At 37.3% G+C, this 23,207-nt stretch overlaps 1 protein-coding gene across 4 annotated transcripts in view; it reads right to left on the bottom strand.

Annotated features, from left to right (window-relative positions):
- The window catches only part of FAT1 (FAT atypical cadherin 1), a 115,412-nt gene that overhangs the window by 86,359 nt on the left and 5,846 nt on the right, over window positions 1-23,207 (bottom strand). For all 4 annotated transcript variants that reach the window (XR_012042475.1, XM_072861462.1, XM_072861463.1 and 1 more), the window contains exon 2: window positions 16,984-20,272. Coding sequence is in view for 3 of the 4 variants with exons in the window: in XM_072861462.1 (XP_072717563.1) it covers window positions 16,984-20,251 (3,268 nt within the window). In the remaining variant the exon portion in view is untranslated. The remainder of the gene's footprint in view (window positions 1-16,983; window positions 20,273-23,207) is intronic.

Raw genomic sequence — 23,207 nt, 5'->3', positions numbered from 1 at the left:
ACCGACACATTTATAGTAAAACACATTTTGGGGCAAAAACTTGGCATCCAGAGAGCCCCAGCATGTGGTCAAATCCAGACCTTGACATAAAACTTAAAACACAGAACAGTTTATGCATTACTTCTGAGCTATGAACAGACAGCAGTAATTTGAATTGTGTTCAAGCAGAGGGAAAGAAAGGGTCGCTATTGATCTCTGCTACATGCAGCATAAATAAGGTAGATACAGAGAGATGTGAAGAAATACAGAATGTTCAACACTTAAGAGCAGCTATTGCTTAAACAAGCATCTAGAGATAGCACGAAGGCCTAGAAACAAAGACGTGAATAGTCAAAGCTCTGCACCAAACACAGACTATATTTTAAAACATTGAGAAAACAGGTTTTGCACGTCTTAGTTAAATGCCTAAAGTAGAACAAAATACGGGGCAAGAGAGAGTTGTAAATAATTAGACACAGCAACATTTTGACTTCCAGTTCCTGCCGCATTGCTTTCTGCACAGTTGTACAAAACCAAGTCAAATGAATGGAAAACACAGCGTTTAGGCCATTTATAAAAGAAAAAAAGTTCTGAAAACATGTTCTTAAAATTGTCTACATAAAAGATTATGCCCAGAAATTATAATTCAGTACTAGGTAGTCAAGGCTAAAAGTAATAAATCTGCTAAGGTCCACAAAGATTGTGATCTTGCTTTCAGGAAGTCGGGGGGTGGCAAGGGGGAATTTTTGCAATTAGAAGATCCCTGATGGTGTTGCCTTAGAACTCAACTGATTACTTCCAGTTCAGAAAATCTTTTGGGACAATGGCAGACAGCTCCTATTGTCAGCCTCATTTACAGTTATTTTAATAGCTCCAGCTTATTTCTGTCAGCTAGGCTGCTTGTATGTCAGGCTTTCAGACAGGCAATACAATTGCTATACAGAGGAACAGTACCATGTTGCTAAAGCTCGATATGGAGAGACATAAAAACCCCCTGATGAGTACACATTAGGGAACTGAAATGTTAACTCCTATGCCAATAGGAAAAATTATTGTAATACAACCACATACGATCTACGTTTCTTTGAAGAGAACACAAGTAAAGCAAGCTTTGCTGTTAACACGAGCAGTCATTCATGATTTGAGAGAAAGGATGCTGAAAAAACATGACCATACTACTACATCAGCATTACAGCAGGTTTATAAAATATTAGTGAAAACAGAACAAACTGCAGCAGATTCTGGACCAAGCATCTGGGCTCTCATCCACAAAAGCAGCTCCTCTTAGTGTGTTACATGACCAAGGTTTGCAGGATCTGATGCAAATCATTGCTCCAGTCATCCATGCCTTTATTCAGGACAGATTTTTGTCTTCAGGTAAAGACACAACTGGTTTCTATGTCGCAAGAAATACAATTACACAGTATCATAAAATTAGAATAAGTAACTATGTTTAGGCTAAAATACTTTGGGATAATATTGTTACACTATTCAGTTACTTTTAAATCCTGCTCTCTTACTACAGTTTCATGACTAAGAGAATTTCTACTGAAATGTAGGTAATTCAGAAACAAGTGAAGGGTTCTACAGGCCTACTGTTTGTTTGCTTATGAACATCAAAGACAAGGAAATGTATAATCAAATTTTTAGAATGTATGCGTACTTGCATGTGCATAAGAAATGCAAAGGATGAATGTGATGTTCTTTGTTAAAGTTTATAAGAATATCTTGTATACACACACAAATGAACACGCATATGCTCTTTAGAACTCTGGCTTCACCCTGCAAAATCCCTGTAACTTCACTGTCAGTCTTCCTAGTACTAAGGAACTGTTGACAATGTGAGTGGTTATATTACCACTCTAATAATTTAACTGGGAAACGAGGAGCCTCTGAAGGGGAAATTCCTCTGCAAATGGCCCCAGGAATTTCAAAACTAACTGGACTTGACAGATTAACCTAAGTCCCCCTTAGGCAGAAGAAGAGGCTACAATGAAAATAATGAGACATGTGGGAAGCCAATTATGCACAAGAGCAACACATTTAATTGTACAGAAACTGGTTTGTTGATCCAGAAGGATCTAGCTGTTTAGACCTCTGCAAACTATTAAAATACCTGGACAGTTCTGCAACAAGTATACCCACTTTTTGACTGTAAATCTCAAAAGTTTAATGACCATCTTAAGTAAGGAAAATTGTTCCATCTACCCCAAGAATCTTTCTCCTGCATACACAGCATTTCTCTCAGATTCCCTTTTTGGTTGCAATTTAAACAATTGCAGCCTACCTTGTATTCCCTTCTGCAAAAGTAACTTTGAAGGCCCAGCAAGTTCAACAGAGCAGTCCTACTCTTTAGCAAGGAGCAGTTACAGCTCTGCTCCACAGTAACACTGGCTCATGACTAACCCACATGCAAAAAATTGTCATTTAGCATGTGTGTGTTATATATACTGATTTGTGTTTTGGACTGCTGCAATTTTGCTTCAAGCTTTTGGTCTTCAGACTACTTCCAGTTGCAGAAACTGCTAGTTAACAATGACAGTTCCCAGACCAGCTCTGAGCAAGAAAAGATACTGATACATATCAATAGGCAAGCAGCATGTTGAGGAATACTGGAAATCAGGCTATTACTGCTGTTCATGTTACTGCAGCAGGTAGCTAAATACACAATGGCACTTAATTACTGTCAACAGAAACACTGCTCCCAAGCAGACTTAGGTGTACAAAGAAGAGCTGGTTTACCAGTGGGCATGTGAGTGCTAGGAGAACAAAGCAAATCAACAAAGTCATGAGATTAAAGCATCTGGGAACCAGTGGCATCAAAAGAAATTTTCATCCTTGTTCTGACAAAGTCTGATTTATTAACCTAGAAAGTATTTGTTTATTTATTCAGACTTTATTTCTACTCATGTATCCAGAGGGGATTCCACACTGATCAGTACTTGTTATACTAATTTTTTTATTATTTGCCTCTGCATATGAATCAAAACAAACAAAAGGCCATACAAAGAAATGTTTCTGAATTTGTTTGTTTCTGAGTAAAAACTTCAGGACAGGAGAGTCACGAAGGCAAAGAACTTTGGGGTTAAAAAAAATATGTTCATTCTCTTTGGTTATGGTTACTGTATCAAGTAAATGAGAAATCCTCTGTTTGTAAGCAAATACTTACATGCACACTGAAGAATCAATACTTAATATCTAAAAAGGAGACTTGTGACTAGAAAACTAGAAATGACTTCTTAGATGTTCAAGCATATTATTTGTAAGTGCCCTGGCTGCTTGTTGAGAGATGGGTTCAGTCTTTTTCACATAAATAATGGGTAACTGCCTGCATGGTTTTAGTCAGCATTTTCTGGAAGAAAAAGATGACTAAAGGTAGCAGAAATTAATGCAAGTTAATAGTTTAAAAATAAAAAAATCTATAAATTTAATTCACTATTTATTGCTTAATAGTAGAACTTGCAAGCATTTGGATAAACAGACCACAGAGTTTCTCTGTTAGAATTTCCATTGGAAACCTCTTAATTATTCCCTACAGAAACATTTTTTGCTGAAGATAACTGCACCTTTAGTAACAATACTAAAGAGAATGAGTGATGTGAATAACTCTCCACCAAACAGGAAGTTTAATTGTCATAGAGCCATGATAAAATTAGATCAACTCTGTCTACACTAGTACACTCAGTGTAAATGAAAGAACACTACAATACTGCAGGTAATGAGTAGACCATTTAGGCACAAAATGCATTTTGCTCCTGAACCACTGAAGATTTTTTCCTTCTTTAAGACATTCACAGAATCTGCAGTGACTAGAGATGGAGTTGCACCAGGTGACCTTCTCAAATCTCTGAATCTGTGCATGACTGTTCTCAACAATACGTTCTCAAATGTTGGCCATTCTTGTGTTTGACTAGACTGAACAACTCAACTTCCAAAGGATTTTTTGATCACCCTTGGAATTACAGGCATAGCATGGCATATATTTCTTACTCCATTTCCTCCTATCATCACATGCTGGATCAATATCACTCCAAACTTAATCCACATAATCTGCAGTAATCTTGTTCTCACTGTAATCATCACTCTCTTAACTTCTTATTAAACAATGCACATCAAAACTGATGTGTCACTTGAGTCAATGACAATTCGACAACTCATGTTTTGCTAACAGTTTTTGAACTTTCTCACACCTACTTTATCTGTATCTGGGAGGATTCAAGTCAGTCCAAAATTTCACTACTAAATTTCACCATTTGGCATGAACATTTTTAAGCAAGCAAAAAGCTAATTGAAAAGTGCAACTTCTACGATTATTTTTTTTTTTTTTTTTAATATTTGCAAGCACAGTTCTTGATCTCTGGGCTTCTGTACTTATTTAACACAAAGTCCTTGTTCAGAAAGCTGATAAGGAATGGTGTAAAATAGTGGTGACTGTGAACTGTTTAGAATTTTATTTTATCACTTTTGTTTTTTGAGCCATGTTTTCTCTAGATCTGTACACAAAGTAATCCACTTCTTAACAAGTTATCATCTCTTCTTACACACTTTTTACTTTAAAATGGTCTGGACAAACCCAGGCAATTCAAAATGTTACTGTACTAGCTAGCAGCACAGGTATGGAAGCACATACGTATAATCAGACATCAAAAGAGAAAAGCATAGGTCATTTTTTTCATTCCTGATTAATCTGCTAAAATTGGTACTGTAATACTCAAACTACCTTCAAAGGGAACTATGATACCAGACTTCTTATGCAAAGGCATAGTCATCTTTCCCTCCCTCCCTCCCTCTCTCCCTCCCCAAGGTAATTAACATTCCTTGCACAGGCAGCTGGACATTTGTTAATCATTAACTGTTTGTGTAATAAAGACAAGGAGAGAAACTTTTAGCCATTTCTCACACTGGTACACCAAAAAAATCTTTAAGACAGAAGATTTAGTGAATAGTGTAAATTTATTTACAGTAACAAAAAAACATGCTGTACTATCATAGCACATTCAATATTTTGCTGACAATATCTGCTTTTGTGAGCAAGACTTTCCATGTTCAAACCTAAGTAATTAACTCAGGAATTTAATCAATAAAAAACTAGTACTTTTAACTAAAACAGAAAGAAAGAGGTATATTTTAAAAAGATGAACTATGCTGTTAATCTCTTGTATAGTAAAATAATACATAAGACCAGAATTGCAACACCAAATATAATAGAGGCATAACCAATGCACACATTCCAATCTTATCTAGAATCACTTTGATTCACTCTACCTTGCTTTCATTACAGGAAGGGCACAGCAAGGGCATTCCTCTCAGATCAAACAGAAAATTCCACAGACAGAAGTTTCCACATGTCTGATTCGTTGCAGATTAAACCCTTATCATTAGACAGCAATCTCTTAATTTTCATAGAGACAGGATATACCCTGTCATGGTAAATCTACAGGCAAGGGGGGGGGGGGGGGGGGGGCGTAAAAAAAAGTAATCTGTAGAATGGAGATGTATTCCCCATGAAACAGCTAGGCATGTCACCCTCACAGCTTTGGGAAAATGGAGGGGACAAGGTACTAGCATTAAAGATCACATACATAATGCCATTCATACATTCTATCATAAGCTTCTTTGTACTGCAAGTCTTTCAAGCTGAACTACCAAACTCCCTCTGTGCATAAATACAACTGGGACTACAGGCAACACATACAAGAAGTCTGTATTCATTGTTAGCACATTATTCATTCATTCTGTATTCATTTTTAGCACATTATGTTACCAAAATCTTTATTTCCTTACCCACGTGACTGGAGCAGTTCTGTAACGCTCATGTACATTTAACAGTAACACTGAAATCAGAAGGCTATTCTGTAACTATACTTCTTAAATTTTTAATTTTTTAATATAATAATCTTTTAATCCTTAAGTCCTGTACAAAATATGAACAAATACACTATGATCAGCAACTTCAAAACCAAAACTCAGGAATTTTCATTTTTTAGCATATAGAGGTGGTTTCAGGCTTTTTGCATCAGCAAAATAAAAATGGTCTTTTGTAAAGTACCCAAAATGATTGCTTTAAGAAATATGTGGGTTTTGGAAGCAATCCATGTCAGTGAGGATTATTCTAAGTAGATCGGGCAATAAAACAATACAACTAACTGAATTTTCTGTGTGTAACCTTCCCTGTCATGTAGGCAGATATTCAGTTCTGGTATCAGCGATGCCACACTGACAAGTCTGCACAGACGCAGAACTCTGAGCTGAAAGAACTATTAATGATCACCACTACTGGTAGGTCAAGACAGCTTATATCCACTAGCTCAGCACTCTGCTCTTTAAGCCTAATGCCTATCAAAACTATGCAACTCTTTATAAGAACCATGAACGTTTTGATTTACTCTTGTTCACAAATAATTTAAAATGAAATAGAAGCAGCTATTAGAAGTGTGAATAGAACACAAGGAGTTTGGGGAAACCACATTTCTGAATAAGGAAATTATCTGTTGCAGTCCTGTTGCTAGATTCTTTGGACACTTCTGTTTTCCCAGAAATCCCTCTTTGATGGCACTGGAATGCTAGAGATTTTCTTTTGTTGAGCCACACGGAGACTGATGAATTGTAAATTCATTTTTGGTCACATTCAGATGACCAGTGCAATAAAGTCACAGATGCAATAAGAATGATACACATATTACAAAATGGACCCGCAAACCGTAGTTTCAGCAAGGTCCAAAGTATTTTTAAATCCAAGTTCTAAGGCTGCAACTACTGCATGTTATAAGTTGTGGAAGTTTGCCAAATACTCATGTAGGTTTGTCCTTTGTTAAATATGTCCAAATGCTGTATGATTAAAGTTTAAAATCTTCAAAGAAAAGAATAAACATTATGCAATCATTTCAAGCTCCCCTCCTTTGACCTTAATATGTACTTCAAAAGCTAAGCAGATGCTTAGTAGGAAATAAATCCCCAACTCAACAGATGTACCAACAGTGATATGGCAAGATGCACCTTCCATAGCTTTTGGCAACCCTTCCCTTTTATTGTTTGTCTGCTCACAAGTACTTTTCAAGCCAGAGAGAGGCCCGAGCAAGTTAATAGGCCCTTAATATGCACTCTGCTGCCTGAATTGATTGCTGTTTATAAGGTAATCTTTGGGACCGCATGTGGCTCAGCCTCAGTTCATCTCCTACAGAGACACAGCCCCCAGGCAGCTCTGTTTTCATCAGACCAAGTTGTAACCCAATCAACACCTTTCAGAACAAAACAATCCCTTACTTTCAGCATCTGTGCAGAAGAGGAGGGGAGCCCCAGCTTTTGTATGGGATCTCTGTTTGGCAGCTAAGGTGATGTTTTACTCAGCAGGACACCTAAGAAAACTCTCAAACTACTTTGGAAGATCCTCCTGCCAACAGCAAAACACAAGATGAATATGTTTGTCTAAAACTAATTCAAGCTTCTTCTGAAGACTCATTCTGAAAGCTACATTAACAACCTAATAGCACTTTGTGAGTTACCACCATCACAAATGCAAATTATATAGTTTCCTTCTAGCCTAAGAAAGGTAATCAGGTAGCTCCAGGCTGCTCAGGACCTCGGTCCAAACCCAGGCCTCCTTAACCTCTGCCAAACTGAAACTCAACATTAGCTCTAAATGCCAGGCTTAGGTCTATCGTATTTGATACGCCTGAAAAGAAATGTAAATGCACCAGCATCATCCCACAGGTTAACCCAGCCGCACCATCAGCTCCAGACCTTAGCCTGAATGTAATCACACCCTGAGCACTGTAATGCAAAGCTGCAAACTGTAGTCAAGACCAGATGGTGCCTGACAGGTTAACCAGGTAACCTCTTCTGAGCTTGAGTACTTACATACACATGACTAAGTTCAGGTGTCAGGCAGCCAGGCTATCGGTACCAGCAATAAAGCAAAATAACACCCCCCCAAAGGTTAGTTATCTCCTAGGAAAAAGCTTTCTGGATTGATTTTTTGGATAGCACCAAATTTAGGACTTGTCCTCAGTCTAGTTGATAGTGGGTCTCTGGCTCTTACTATTATTTCTTTAAACAGACGCAAATTGTGCTAAACTGGGTCTATACTTCTTCAAAAACAGCTTTTAAATTTCTCCTAATACTAGAGGGGACCTAAAGATACAACAGTTATTCTTAGTAAGCTTCTGTTACAGCTATTTGTACTGTCTCATAAAAGAGAATCTATGTGCCAAATGCCTCATTTTTAAAACCATAACAAATTGGTGGAAAATATATTTTAGTTGCATGAAATTTTAAGCAAATGTTTTTTAAACTCAAATTATTACTCAATTTAGGCACAGTTTTGTTTTTTTTTTAAAACATAACTAATTTTTTCTTGCACAATGTCCTGATTTTGGCTTAATGCCACTTAAGAAAAATGCCCTAAGAACAGAATGAAACCATACAGATCTTCCTCTGTGTCAACTTCACTCTTATTTTCAACATCATACTGAACACACTCAAACCCACTGGGTATCATTAACTAGAAAGCAGAAAATACGATAAAACCCCATTTAAAAAAATAGTCTACACAACAAGTTTTTAAAATATCTTTAATCAACAACCATAAATATGCCTCCTCAATTTAAGTGTCCCACACAGATACAATTGTCTCTCTGATCTTGCAGACTAAGCTAGGATTTCAGCTCAGGTCCATGTATTGCATGCTTGACTATCACTGAAAATTCTGGTAGGGAAGAGAAGTCATCAAAACACAGGATAAATGGTTTAAAAAACAGGTTATTGTGTTTGGGTGGGCATGGTACTGTAAGTGGCTTCATTACTTATTGTCACAACAAAACCTTTCTTCTGGTGGGCTCTGGAGAAGTTTGATAGGGACTCTTCTGCAAAGGATTCACAAGACTGCCGGTGGGAGAGTTGAAATGGGTAGATCTTGTCTCCCAACCACATCAGTTCAAGTTGTTCTCATGCTGCTCATCTTTCTCAGTTCAATACCAAAGAGAAGGAATGCCCAGGCACAGCACAAAATAAGTGTGCCACTAGAAAAAAACACTGAACATATATCAGCAGTAAAATCTTTCCAGAGCAGTTAACTACCAAATTAATCTTCACTTGCCCCCCCCCCTTTTTTAAAATACTGTATTATTTTTACTAAACTCTCCTCACAGAGAAAGCTAAGAGAATGACTATTTCTGCATCTCTGAGCTAAACAACTTCCTGTTTCCAGAATAAGGACAGCTGTATTTTTATTATTATTATTTAGCAGAGATAAACTAAAGTTTCCTGAACAGGTATGTTCCCAACATTTCTCAAAAAAAAAAAAAACACCCATACATTTTTATCCTGATACACACAAAAAAAAGCCTCTCAAACTCAGAAAGTGTTACTTGAATTCCTTTAAGAGCTTTAATTATACACTATTCAAACAAATAGAAGATGTTTGCCCTTGTATTATTTTCCAAATAAATAATGAGTTCAACAGTTTGTGCTTGAATTCCAGGTTTTGACCTGGAATTCTGTTCCAGATGTCAGTGTGGCAACTGACTGGCCAATTCCAGAATCCAAGAATAATCTGCATAAGTCTTTTGATTAAGAAAAAGCTCTTATCTGCTGACTATAATTTCATTCAAATCTCCAGCATACATATTAGGATCAGGTTTTAGCTCTCTTAACTGCTAACTGAAGTTCTGATGCACCCTTAATTTAAAAGATTAACCTTCCAAATTAACATTCACAGGCTTAAGAACTTAACTCTAACTTGGAGTTTATAGAACCTAGCAATCATACTACAAGGGGTTTGTTTTGGTTTGGTTTGGGATTTTGGGGGGGGGGGGGGGGGGGTTGTTGTTGTTTTGGTGGTGGTGGTGGGTTTTTTTGTTTTGTTTTTTGTTTGGGGTTTTTTGTTTGCTTGGGGATTTTTTTTGGTTGAAATAACCTTAGAATAACCATCAGAATTACCTTAGAAATCCTTACTCTAGCACATTTATACTTCCACCACTGAAGAAAGTTAGCTGCTATAGCTATATGGGCAAATCATTAACTTCAGTACAATGTAATGTGGCAGTACAGAATTCAGTGTAGGGTGAAAAAAAAAAAAACTTGTCTGGAAAGCTAATTAGATACCTGGGAGATTAGTCTGTGCTCTGAGCTTCACTCATGCCCGTACCTGAACTAGCTAGGGTAAAAATTTCTTGTGCAAAAAGCTGCAACCACTTAGTATTCTACAGAAATAGAACATCTCCTAATCCAGCTCTCTCTTCAAAAATAGTGGGAAGAAGTACTGCGGTTTGCAAGAAGAAAACACTATGCGAAGACCCTCATAGGAGAGGGTCTTCTTCCCATTTACTCCTCATTTTTAACTGGTCAAAATATTCACATAAGGAATTTTAATGCCAAAACCTATGTGCCCATGAGACTTTATCTGTGGACAGAAGCTAAGCAGGAAATGTCATTGTCACACCTGTAAACAAACTTTGACTAAATCTTAGAGCATCTCCTCCTCATAGCCTATCATATCAAACCCACCAGGAATATTCTTTCCTGACTATCAACTTCACATAATTGATTACGATTTTTAATTTAATGTTTAACAGCTTTCTTACAAAAAGATTTGCTCAACATATTTTTCTGTTAACAGTTTTCAGTGACCTATAACCTATCTGACAGATCTGCAAGGACTCAGAATAAACACAGCACACAGTCACCATATGGCTTTGACAGCTGTACGTTTGGAGTATGTACAGTAGAAAAACTGAAATTATTAGGAACTTTGTGGTTTCTTGTTGGGGGGGTTGTGATTTTGGGGGTGGTTTTTTTTGTTTTCTTTTTTTAATTTAAACTGAGGGAAACTAAGTTCTTGCATATCCTGGTGTTTACATTCATGACTTGTACAAAAGGGGTAACAAACTAAAGTATATGGAAGGTGCACCTTCAACATGAAGCATTCACTGAAAGACTGTGAAGTCAGTCCCATATTTGTAAGGCTACTTAACTACAATTAACTTAAAACCAAATCATACTAGTCTCAGTTTTGATTAAAAATGCCTCCCCTACCTTCAAGTGGTTTATGGCTGTATCAGTACAACAAACAGACAGAAAACGTTCCCAGGCATTGGAACTTGATTCTCTACATTGCTAAACTGCTTTTGGCCTGCACCAGCTACCACTCTTCCAAAGAGCACTGGGACACAGTTAGGAGTCAAAAATGCAGCAGATAGCATTCCCAACAGACTATCTGGGTGCAGCCACCCCGCCTAAAGGCACCTGAGTTGTTAGGATAGGTGCAGGCCAGTTGGCTTCTGTTCCAGACAACGCTGCTGGTTTAATAGCTATCCAATAGGTACTTAAGTGTTCTGCTCCACTGATGATCGTAGTATTTAATCTTTGCTAATGCCTGTCTTCACATTAAAAGTCAACAACAGTGAGTGGCGGAATGATTTGAAAAGCTCAAAAGCCAAAGATCACTGAAGAAACAGAACCTGAAGCTACCCCTTATGTATAAATGTAAATCATATCCTGCATTTTAATTAATGCAATTACGAGAACACTACAAAGAAATGTTAACATGCTTATTATGCGTTAGCAATGCTCTGTACCTTTTAAGAGTATAATTCAGTACTTTGCTTTAAATAGTTAAAATCCTATTCATTCTCCTTAATGAATTACTGTCTTCCCAGCTGGAAATGGTTCTGGTAATATTAAAAATAGTGTCTCATAGCCATTAAGCTTTATCGATGGCATTTTATGCACACAGAGATAGCACAATAAAATTAATTTTCTTCCACGTGCCCCTGTTAACATCTTTTTTACTTGCTCCTTTAACATTCTTTACCAAAACAAATCATCGTTCCTTATCATGGTAGCAAGGTTACACTTGAAAATTACATGGTTCCAAGGGAAGACTAAACAAGAAAGATAAATCCACTAAAGGTTACAAACCACATCTGACTCAAAAACTCCCCAAACAGAAAATAACCAGAAACTCAGAAAGCATTAGAAGGAAGTATCATGTGTCTGCCCTGCTCTTATTCTTCCTTACACTACTGGAGACAGCATATCAGGCTAGACAGACCTTTGTTCTAATAAAACACAGTCATACTTACGTCTTTTTAACTCAGCAAATTGGTTTAATCACCTTAAACTTTGTTGTTATTGTTAGAACAGAATTGCTGTTATTCTGTAATGCTCATGGCCTAATAACTTAAATTCAGGTTACTGAAAGAACAGTAAGATTCCTGGTAACAAATAACTATATTACTGGATTAAACATGAGTAATAAGGTTATCATGCATGAAGTTTAGACTGCCACATCATCCTCAACATCATTCTGGAACTAGGTTATGTGCTGGGAAATATCCTCAGTTGCAGAAGTTTAGAAAATGCCTGCTGGTAGCCTGTTGAACTAGCTGGGAAGTTTCTGATAACAACGTGTTTGTAAAATTCACCATGGTTTATTAAAATAGTTCAAACAAACTGTCATCAGGGGAAACGTTACTGCATAGGGCCTACATGTAACACCCTGCACCTGGGTGTACAAGGGTTGCAAATCCAACCGGTCTAGTACACAACTGGTTACCCACAACTGGACACCAGGGAATTAATGACTCTTTAAACTTCCTTCGTTTCTGAATATCAGCTTCCAGGATGGGCTCCCATCTTCTATAAACATTGCAATGAGACCTTTCTTAGGCTAAATGACACAGGGCATCTACACTCCCAAAGTCTGCTGGCTTCCTCAGCTACCTAAATTTTGAGCGCTAGAAAGAAAACCAAAACCAAAAGACAACAACCTTGAAACAAGATAAAAACCACCTCTCAGTAATAAACTAGAAGCCCTGGTATCTCAAGGAAAGGAGCGGTCTGCTTGGCAAAAAAAAAAAAAAAAAATCTTTGGAGAAGGCCAGATACTGAGCAATACTAGTAACTGTTCTCACTTTTACAACTGAAAATCAGTGTGGAAACTTGCTCACAATGTGCTGGTGCTCCTATGACAGTGTCACATCCAGCCCAGTGGGCAACACTGAATGGCCTTGTTCACCTACACATCTGGAAGAAGTACTAGGAGTTCTTGCTAATACAGTTTTTACATACTAGAGCTTCCATATTTCATTCTACCTTTGAGGAGTGTAAATACTTAATGGAAATGCTCTATTCTTATATTTGACGACCAAAAAGTAAACAGGAAGACATTCTCCTTTTCCCTGCTTGCCTGCTGGGATGGGAACTGGGACAAGGAAGAAAGAGGTTTCAGTATTGCCTTGGTCCCACATAGCTTCTGCTTTAGGTTCTCCTCCAGCAATTGCTTCTATCATTCCTTAGAGCTTTTCTAAATGGCAGTAGCAGCATGGTATTGACATGATTTATCTCACTTCTATTGCTCAGTGCTAATGGGATTTAGATGGTGCATGTGGTTTTTTTGTGGCACACTGGGATCTGTATCAACACAATGCATTCTACTATTAAAATATCCCAATCTACTCAACTCCTTATCAGATTATTTGGGAAAATACTTTATAGCTGCTTTAGCAAGCAATTTATATAGCCAGTTGATCATCTCAATTTGCAGACTTCAGTCTAGCTCACACATAAAAAGCTATCTTAAATTCCAACTTCTGAACACACATACCTAAAGGATAAACACATTGCTTTGTTTTATAAATTCACTGCACAGAAATCTTGTTTTAACATTTTTCCCCTCATACTATTATAATACACCCAGAGCCTCCATTTATAATGCAATTTTAATTTTATCTCTGTACAATAACAGTCACAATGCACTGTAATATTTCTGAATCATTATATATTGAGCAATGATCTCTGATCTCCTTCCCTTACCCACTTGGCTTTCAGTTAACAATTTATGAGCTAGAGATAGCATGAGGCCAAACCTCAAAATAATCTTATTAGTACCATTTATTTTCTTTAGTCATACTTTCAATCTCTGTAACTTCCTGGGGAAATGAGTTTCATGACTTTATTACACTTCATGTGAAAAATACTTCCTTTTAGGTTGGTTACCTGTTAACTGTGTGTGCCCTATTTCTTGCATTGCAAAAAACAGAAAGTGATACGAGGAAGGTGGTACAGAAACTATTGCAATTTTATAGACTTCTGTCATCTTGCTCTCCTCCTTTCCTGACCATTATTGCCTTTTCAGGCTAAGGAATACTTACATGAAAACTAAAAAATGACTGATACCAAATTCTCCCCTAATGTACTTTTTTCTGTGTCTTCAGAGGAATTAGGCAACAAAGTAATCAAAGCAACTCCAGAGTTTGGGCATATGGGATATTAGGGCTCCCTGTTAATAGATTTACTTCTAAGGGTTTGGACAGGACTGCAGAAAACAGAAACTATGACACCCAGCTGACCTAAAATAAAGGTAAGTCTTAGAAAAAAGTACTCAAAAGTTAGTGGCAAAGTTATATTAAATTATTTTGTGAAAATTCCAGAATTACAGGTACAAATATCAAACACTAATACAATTTCCTACCTTTTGAAATGTAAAATTAAAAACCCATTAACATGTAAAAGATAACCTAAAAACCAGCAAAAATTCCATGCATGGAACTAGCTATTTGATCCTTCTGTCATCATCAATCATCTAATCTTTCTGCAAATGTGATTGTTGTCCTTGATTCCTACCCTTGATTCCTAAGAAGCAAGGCACAAAAGGATTTCTCTTAGCCACTGAATAGTTAAGTGTTGACCCCAAATAACTTCCTAAGTCCAGTTTATCCATCTTTGAACTGAAAGTGTAGTATGATGCTTTCAAAGACAGCTGGAAGAGACATGTAGCTCAAGTGTAAAGTCAGGAGCCCTTTAGCAAGCTGAAAAAGTTACTGAATTGCTTGCCAGATCTCGTCTTTCACAAATTCTTTAATGTGCTTTCTTGGCTAATTATCAGTCTGCTCCCTGTATCAAGGCCAGTCCATTTTGAAAAACATGACAAATATTCAGACAGTGCAGTATAAAGAGTGCCTTCTGTAACAATTCCAATGGCTTCTTAGCAAAAAAAAAAAAAGTCAAGACAAAATTTAAGCTACATTGTCAAGCTTGTAGATAGCCCATGTTCTTTCCTCGGTTCCTTTATATCAACATTTGAAGGAAAAAAACACACCCATCAAACACAAATACACACATTCTTCCCCACACCAGTGTCTTAAGGGGAATTTGTTCACTAAGACTAAAAACAAGTAACCCCACTTCAACCCCCACCAAGTCCCTCTACTTTAATTCCTGAAGAACTGCAAACACTAGATACCAGATATGAATATAGACAATGCCTCTCCCCCACCCTGAAAATACAGAGCCACTGTCCTAGACAAGATTATTAAATAGGAGCTGGTTTTGCCCAAAGTTCTGCCAACTTTGTAAACCTGGCAGATTAAAAGGAACTTAAACTCACATCAATTCTTCAGTAAAGCAAACTAGCCTCGTGCCAAAAGAGTAAAGAGGCAACACACGCAGGCAACTAATTCTGCCACAGTAGTAGTATCACCAAAATACATGTACCTGTCCACATACACATAAATAGGTACACATATACATATTGGTGTCAAAATAAAAATATTTCTTCACCCTTTCATTCTCATTACTGTTATCTATCACTTGGAGAATAAATTGGCAAACGCAGACTCATTCCGTAGAACAACTAGACACTTATTCTAAGATACTATAATGCACAGTAAGCTTGAATGTACTTATGTCAAAAGAAAGGCATAATGATACACAAATTAACAGTCTGCACACATAACAAAAACCTAAAAGTGAAACTAGTAAGTGTTGGAAAGTATTCGATTCTCCATTTTTAGTTAATATTATGGAACAGATTTTCTATGTGCTTCATTAAAAGCAAAGCTAAGAGAAACAATGCTACATTTCAAGCCCTGGAGTTGTTTTTTTAGCCACAAACTACATAATTTAATAACTGACTTTCTATAGAAGAAAAAATATTGCCAGTAACAGTTTGTTCACCTAAATGTTGAAGAGTAAAGTGACTTTGCGAGTCTGTATTACCCACATTCACAATTGTGGGAAGCATATAGAACACAAAAAACGGCTACTGGATGAATCAGATATGATTGCCATTTTTTATTCTCAGTTACAAGCTTTTTGTCTATAAGATATCAATCACATATGTCATAATTTGCCTACATATAACTCGTAGCTGAATTTTGCACAAGATTGCTCCTCAATTTATTTTAAGCCGCTTAGATAGTAGCACAATATCAATGCTCTATCTTGATCAGAGATGTAAATGAATGGGTAGCTACACAGATGTCCAACCAAAATGTTAGAATTTTAGAAACCAGCACTAGAATTTTACTGAAATCATAATTATGTTTCTTCTGAATACATGACACTAGAATAATTCTCGCAGTTCCTCGTCAATTTATGCATTATTAGTAAAATAAGTCAACAGTTCAGTCTGCTTCATTTATACAAGTTTTTTTAAAGGCTGCATCTATGTTTTCTTTGACAGAAGCCTTTTGATGAAGAAAGCACTGCTTTCTAACTTATAGGCAGGCATGTACAACAACTCTAAAAGAACTACCAAAACCAGCATGTATGGCAATACCACATCCATGCATACTTCCAGTAAATGAAGCAACAGAGACGTCACTTAAGATTAAAAAGCATGAAAATCCCTGCAAGAGAGCAGTTTGCTGCCTTAGCTTCACAGCCCCACTGTCCACAACACAACAGTGTTCATATGAGGCAGACCTTCATTTAAATCAATAGTAGTCTTATTTTTTCCAGGTGGCAGAGATTTTAAGATCTAAGAATGGCTTTAGGTAGGCTAGATAGAAATGAGTACAACAGAGGAAGATTACTTATCAAATGCATACATATAATTTCACTAAAGTGGTAGATGGAACTATACAAATTATTGGAGACATCTGTTTGTCAAGACAGATCTGTTGACAAGAACATCTATATCAACTGTGACACCGCAGCTTCTCTTATCTCTTTGCTAGCATATGATTTTATTTAGAATATAAAAATAACAGAAAGCCACCTTACCTTTCTCTTCATCTATTCGAAAAACTCCTATACCAGATCCATCTCTGATGGAATATCTAATCTCCCCATCTCGTCCTGCATCTTCATCATAAGCAGATACTGTCATTACCGAGGAGCCAACAGGGGCATCTTCTTTTATAAAGCCTTTATCTGCAAATACAGAGAACCTTGGAGGGTGCAAGTTTTCATTCACATCAACTATTTCAACCTCAACATAACACGTAGAGAACAATGAAATGGGTTTTCCTTTGTCCTTAGCCCGCACAGTCAAGTTATAAAGTTGTTTCTTTTCATAATCCAGTCTTTGTACAATACGTATTGCTCCACTGAGTTTGTCAACATCAAAGGTGCCATCTCCACTGTCCAAAAGACTGTATCGTACTTGACTTGACTGGCCTAAATCAGGATCATAGGCTTCTAGCCACATAATAATAGTTCCCTCCGGAAGATCTTCTCGAATTTTCACATGATAATTTGAAGGAATAAACTTAGGAGGATTGTCATTAACATCTTCTACAGACACTTTCAAAATAACTGTTGAAAATAATTGAGGTTCTTCAGTGGGTTGGTCCCTAGCCTCTATTTTCAAGAAATAGACATGCTGTTCTTCACGATCCAGCACCCCTACAACTTTCACAATTCCTGTCACAGCATTAATGGTAAACTTGTCTGTATCTGTAAGAAGAGAATATTTCACTTCTCCGTTAGCCCCCAAATCTTTATCAGTAGCTTCAATTTGAATTATTTCACTGTTTGGCTCTTTGTTTTCACTCACTTCAACAAAATAGCTGTCTTGCAGGAACTCTGGTGGGTTGTCATTAGCATCCAAAACTTTTATATCTAAAAGGTGCCAGGCAGACTTCTGTGGTATTCCAAGATCATAGACAGTAATATTTAGAGTATATTTATCTTTTACTTCTCGGTCAAGAGGAGATAAAATTTTCAGCATTCCTCTTTCCATATCAACAATGAAACTACTATCTTCATTACCTCCAGAGATAACATACACTAGCTTTCCATTGAAGCCAGTATCAAGATCAGTAGCATTCATAAGTAGTATGCTGGAGCCCACAGGTTGGTCTTCTCTTATCTCAATGCTACTGGGGAGAGTACTTCTAAATTGAGGTGCATGCAGATTCACAGAGTGAGTGTCAAAGAAAACATCCTCAACTTCTCCACGACTGTGCAATTTATTTGCTTGTAAGAGTTTCTCTGCAAGCATTTTGGCAACTCCAGTTTCTTCACATTGCAAGTTGACTGGTTTGCGACTAGCAGCTACAGTTATGTTGATATACAATGGTTTTGCAAAGTTTTCTCCATCTGTAGCTGTAATTTTCAAACTGTGAAAAGACATTTTAGCACCTAGGCCATCTGTTAGTGACTGTTTGAGTGAAAGTACTCCAGAATTTGGATTTAGGCTAAATAAATCCAGTTCATTTCCAGATTCAATTTGGTATCTCACCAACTGGAGCTCATCAGCATCAATAGCAGATACAGTTGTTATTTGTTCTCCAACACCAAGATCCCTGGGGATTGTTCCCTCACAATTTATTTTCTCAAACAGAGGTATATTGTCATTGAGGTTATTTAAAATAATAGTAACAGGAACTTCAACTTCTCGACGATATGGTATACCCCAATCAGAAGCTCGAATCCTTAAATTGTAAACCCTTGGCATCAATTCATAATCCAAGTCTTCTGAGGTACTAATAATCCCACTAAAATGGTTAATCACAAATGGCAAAGGATTTAGGTTTGCAATGCTATAGGTCACGTAACCATTCTCCCCTTCATCAGGGTCTTTTGCACTTACTCTCATGACACTCGTACCTATTGGCACATTCTCATCAAAGGAGGCTTTATAGGATGTCTGAGTAAATTCAGGAGGACTGCTGTTCATGCCTAGTACCTTAATTAATACTTTTGCAGAAGCTCTTCTGTCACTTGTCACAACTTCAAGTTCAAAATGGGATGCATATTGTGCTTTTATGGGTTCTGAAGTGGTAATAAGACCAGTGTGAGTGTTTAAATTGAATTTTACTTTGCCGGGTGTATTTTTAAATACATATTTTAAATGTGGGTAACTAGGCAGAGCTTTCACCATTATCACAGGTGTGTTTGGAGGGGCAAATTCACTTATTTCAGCTCTATATATCTCTTTTTCAAATCTGACAGGACCAGACTTAAATTGCGGTGATGTCACATGAACAACTTTTACAGAAGAAAACTGGGGGGGATTTCCTTTATCTTTAGCTTGAAGGGTAAGGTTGTATCCAAAAGGGTGGCTCTCCCAGTCGATGTGACCAATGGATTTTATTCTGTATTCTTTACCTCCTGGAACAGACCTCACTGTTTTGAACTGTTGAAGCGGATCACCTGCAACAATATTTAGTGATGCTATTTCCCCATTTGAACCCTGATCATTGTCCTCTACAGTTACAATTGCATAAGTTGGATCTTTGTCCAATTCTGATGGAGTCAATGTAACAGCTGTAATAACAGGGGCATATTCGTTTGCTTGCTCTATGTGAACAGTTAGTTTTGCCATACTGCTTATGCCACTGCTACCGTACAGCTTCAGCCCACGGTCCACTGCAAGAATTTCCATCTCGTAACGCTTGGTGTCTGAGTAGTCAAGTCTACCAGTTAGAACTACCACTCCACTAGTTGGATGTATAGCAAACACATCCGTTCTTTCTTTAAAGCTATAGTAGAACTCTCCATTTGTTCCTATATCTGCATCTGTTGCACTGACTCTTGCGATGCTGGTCCTTATTGCTGTGTTTTCAGGCAAAGAAACACTGTAAGATGTTGGAGAAAACAAGGGTCGCAAGTCATTTGTATCCAGTACCTGTATCCTGACCTTCGTGCGCGTTTCAGCATTTGTATTTTTTTCAACTGCTTTAACAGTCAGCATATAATGGTCTTTTACCTCTCTGTTAAGGATAGCTGTGTTTCCTCCCTTGGTCCGTATTCTCAAAAAGCAAAAGTTTCCAAGAACATATTCTTCAGCTTTGAACAAGTTCTCATTGTCACCAGAAATAATCTTGTATCTTAGGTCCCATAGTGGATTTGTAATGTAAATGCCCATTTTCACTGGATGCCCAACATAAGTCTTGGCTGCAGAATTCTCATACACAGTGGCATTATACTGTACTTGCGTAAACTGCATTGGTGAAGCATGATGTGGCGTTGGGTTTCCTTCACAGTTTCCAAAATGCTGCACCAGCAGCATCAGCAGCAACATCATAGTCAAGTATCTTCCCATGGCAGCAATTACAAAGAAACCCTGAAACAAGAGAGAGATGTGTAAAGACTTATGACTGTTCAAATATTATTCAAATAACCTTGATGTTTAGTTTAGAATTCACACTTGAGAGAACACTAGAAGCTACACATCTAGGTTACATCCTTTTTTTCAGAAAGTTTCCACATGATTTACAGTAATAGAAAAGCAGATAAATTAAAACTCCTAAAAAATGCCAAGAATCCACAAGACCAAAAGTCTAGGAATTACTACCATGACACAAGGGGAACACACAGAGTTAACTTCAAATGAACAACTCCATGAAGCAACATGTTAGAAGAAATATGCCAACGCTGTCTGCTATAAGCAAGCAAACTAGATCTGAACTAATCTGGAGTAGTGAACATTCACTTCAGTCCTCTACTTCATATGCGACATTGTCTTCTGATAGAAAATTCTTCTCCCTCATTTCACTTAGATTGCAAAATGGCTGATGTCCAATGATGTAGAAGTAAACTGCAAGAGTTGGCTGGAAATTACCATGAATTCTTCAAAGTATCCTATAAGCACCTGTTCCAAGAACTATAAAAGTTATCAACAGAGAATAGTTCTGTATGTATTGTATTCTCTCCAGCTCTGAGTACCCTTATAAGAGTAGTGGACAGCAGTGCATATAATAAAAAACATTTTTATCAAGCATCACTAAGTTGTAAAACCAATAAAGAATGAGGCTTATTCCTTTATTCCCCTCTCAGAACGGATCTGAAACAAGTTAGTACCAAGAGCTATGAGAACAAGAATCTATCAAAATAACTGGAGGAACTATTAAGACATGTTTCTCAAACACACACCAGAAATTACAGGGAAAGAGCCTGGAACAGCAAGACAGACATGGAGACACACCCTCAGGGGCTTTCCCTTTTGAAGAAGTCAGTGTATCATTTCCAATGCCTACATCCAGGCAAGACTGCAGTAGGAAGAAAGGCAGAAGCCTCAGAAACATGACCTTTGGGGACACCCTCTTCATCTGGGTTTACAGTAACAGTCTTTACTCCCTAAAGTCTCACAGGATAACAAATCAAAGCTTCAGAATGCTTCCTCAACAAGCCCAAGCTTTCAACAAAATCTTGGGGGAAAAACTCATTTCCAGCAAGTAGAAAGCAGTCTAGCTTTGACTTATTACTTTGATTAAGTAGCACACATTCTTTTCTTTCACCTTTCCCTATTTATCCTAAATATCCTTCCCTTACCTCTCCTTTAGCATCTTGTTCCCTGGCCAGTCTGTTATACAACTCATACTAGTTCCTAACCATACTCTTCTTTCATTATTCCTGACCTTCTCTTCCACATTTTAGCCCTAGTTTGTCCCCACTCTATCTTTGGCTGTCAGTCTCTCCCCAGTGCCTATCCTCATACTAGTTCTGTTCGTCTCAGCTCAAAAGGTATCACATTGTGTTGTCTCCTTCCTCCAATCACATTTTCTCTTACAGTTACTTCTCTCTCCCCTAATTCCTACCTGCTCAAGTAGATACATGACAGATTGCATTGTCTTAAATTCCATGGACTGCCTCTGCCCACTAGAAAGCATTAGAGCAAATTAATCTACTTGTGTCAACAGTTCACTTCAAAACCTCAGAAGAAGCTAATTCAGTCACAGCCATTAGTAAGCCAATGATTTTGAGAAGAGAAGAATCTAAGACTCAGATCCACACAAACTATAGGAAATATTAGAGAGGAGTAATGAAAACTTACCTAGTACCCTTTTGGAAGGAAAAAAGAAAAAGCGCATCTGCTTTCCAAATCTAACAATTAAGTTACGTGATTAAAGCTATAACCATAGCAAACAATAAAAAGTGAATGAGCGAACAATAAAATGTGAATGAGCTTTTAAAAGCAAGTCACTAGCTGAAACCACTACTTACAAGGTCTTAAAGCTAGATGAAAGAAAGGTTGGGAGGGCAAATGAGTGAGAGTTTGGAACAGCCACCATTTCAATGGGTTAACAATATTATTCCTCCCCTATCTACTACTCTTCCCAGGCTATGATTTGTCCTGGGAATAAACAGACACTTGGGTCTCCAGGGCTTCATCCCTCTAACATACCGCCAAGTAAATGAACACTTTCATCAAAACAAACAAAAACAACCAAAACCAAACCAACCAACCACCAACCAACCAACAACCAACAACCAAAACCCTGCAATAAATAACTGATATCAATACTTTCAAAACTCTGAACAATTTAAGATGCCATTAGACTGTCCTAAAAGACATGTTAAGAAATTATTACATCATTTTTAAGTAATCAACAGAAACAGGTTCTCTTACTCCATCTTGCTGGAATTTGGAAGCTGTCTATTATAAAAAACTACTTAACGATCAGATCTTTCCCTTTTTTCTTCCTCAGTTACACCAGGATTTTTTTTTTTTTTTTAATTTATGCTGAAGTCCAAAATCCAGCTTGACCACTGATGCTATGGCATCCCGTAACTCACTTCCTATATTTACATTTGGCAACAAGCTGTCTGAAGTGGTGTATTTATTATGTAAAACATTATACCTGCCTGTATCTTTCATCATTTGCTCCTCGCATCTCAGGCACATTAGACACAACGTGCACCACACTATGATGCATTAGACTGCATTAAGATATCCAAACTCCTCATTAAAATTTGAAGTTGAACACATGTGTTTTACTATTACCATAAATATTTTTCTGTGCCATAATACCTTAAGCACTTTTTGCTGCTTTTCTGTAATAACTTCAAGTGGAGTCCGCTCAGAACTGGCAAGAGGCAGTCTATTACACACGATGATGCAACTACCAGTAAGAGAATCCCTTCCTCAGCAGCAACTTCTAAGGTTTGCTGAGTCACAGTCGAGAGCTTAAGAGCATCTCTCAACTGAACAGTTAACCATGTTAGACAAAAATAAGTTAGTCATTTCTGTTACATGACACTTTTTCCATCTTGTCATA

The sequence above is a fragment of the Ciconia boyciana genome, chromosome 5, assembly GCF_034638445.1.
Source record: "Ciconia boyciana chromosome 5, ASM3463844v1, whole genome shotgun sequence".
Classification (NCBI taxonomy): Eukaryota; Metazoa; Chordata; class Aves; order Ciconiiformes; family Ciconiidae; genus Ciconia; species Ciconia boyciana.
The sequence above is the reverse complement of the archived record's forward strand: the minus strand, read 5'-3'. Positions and strand labels throughout refer to the sequence as shown.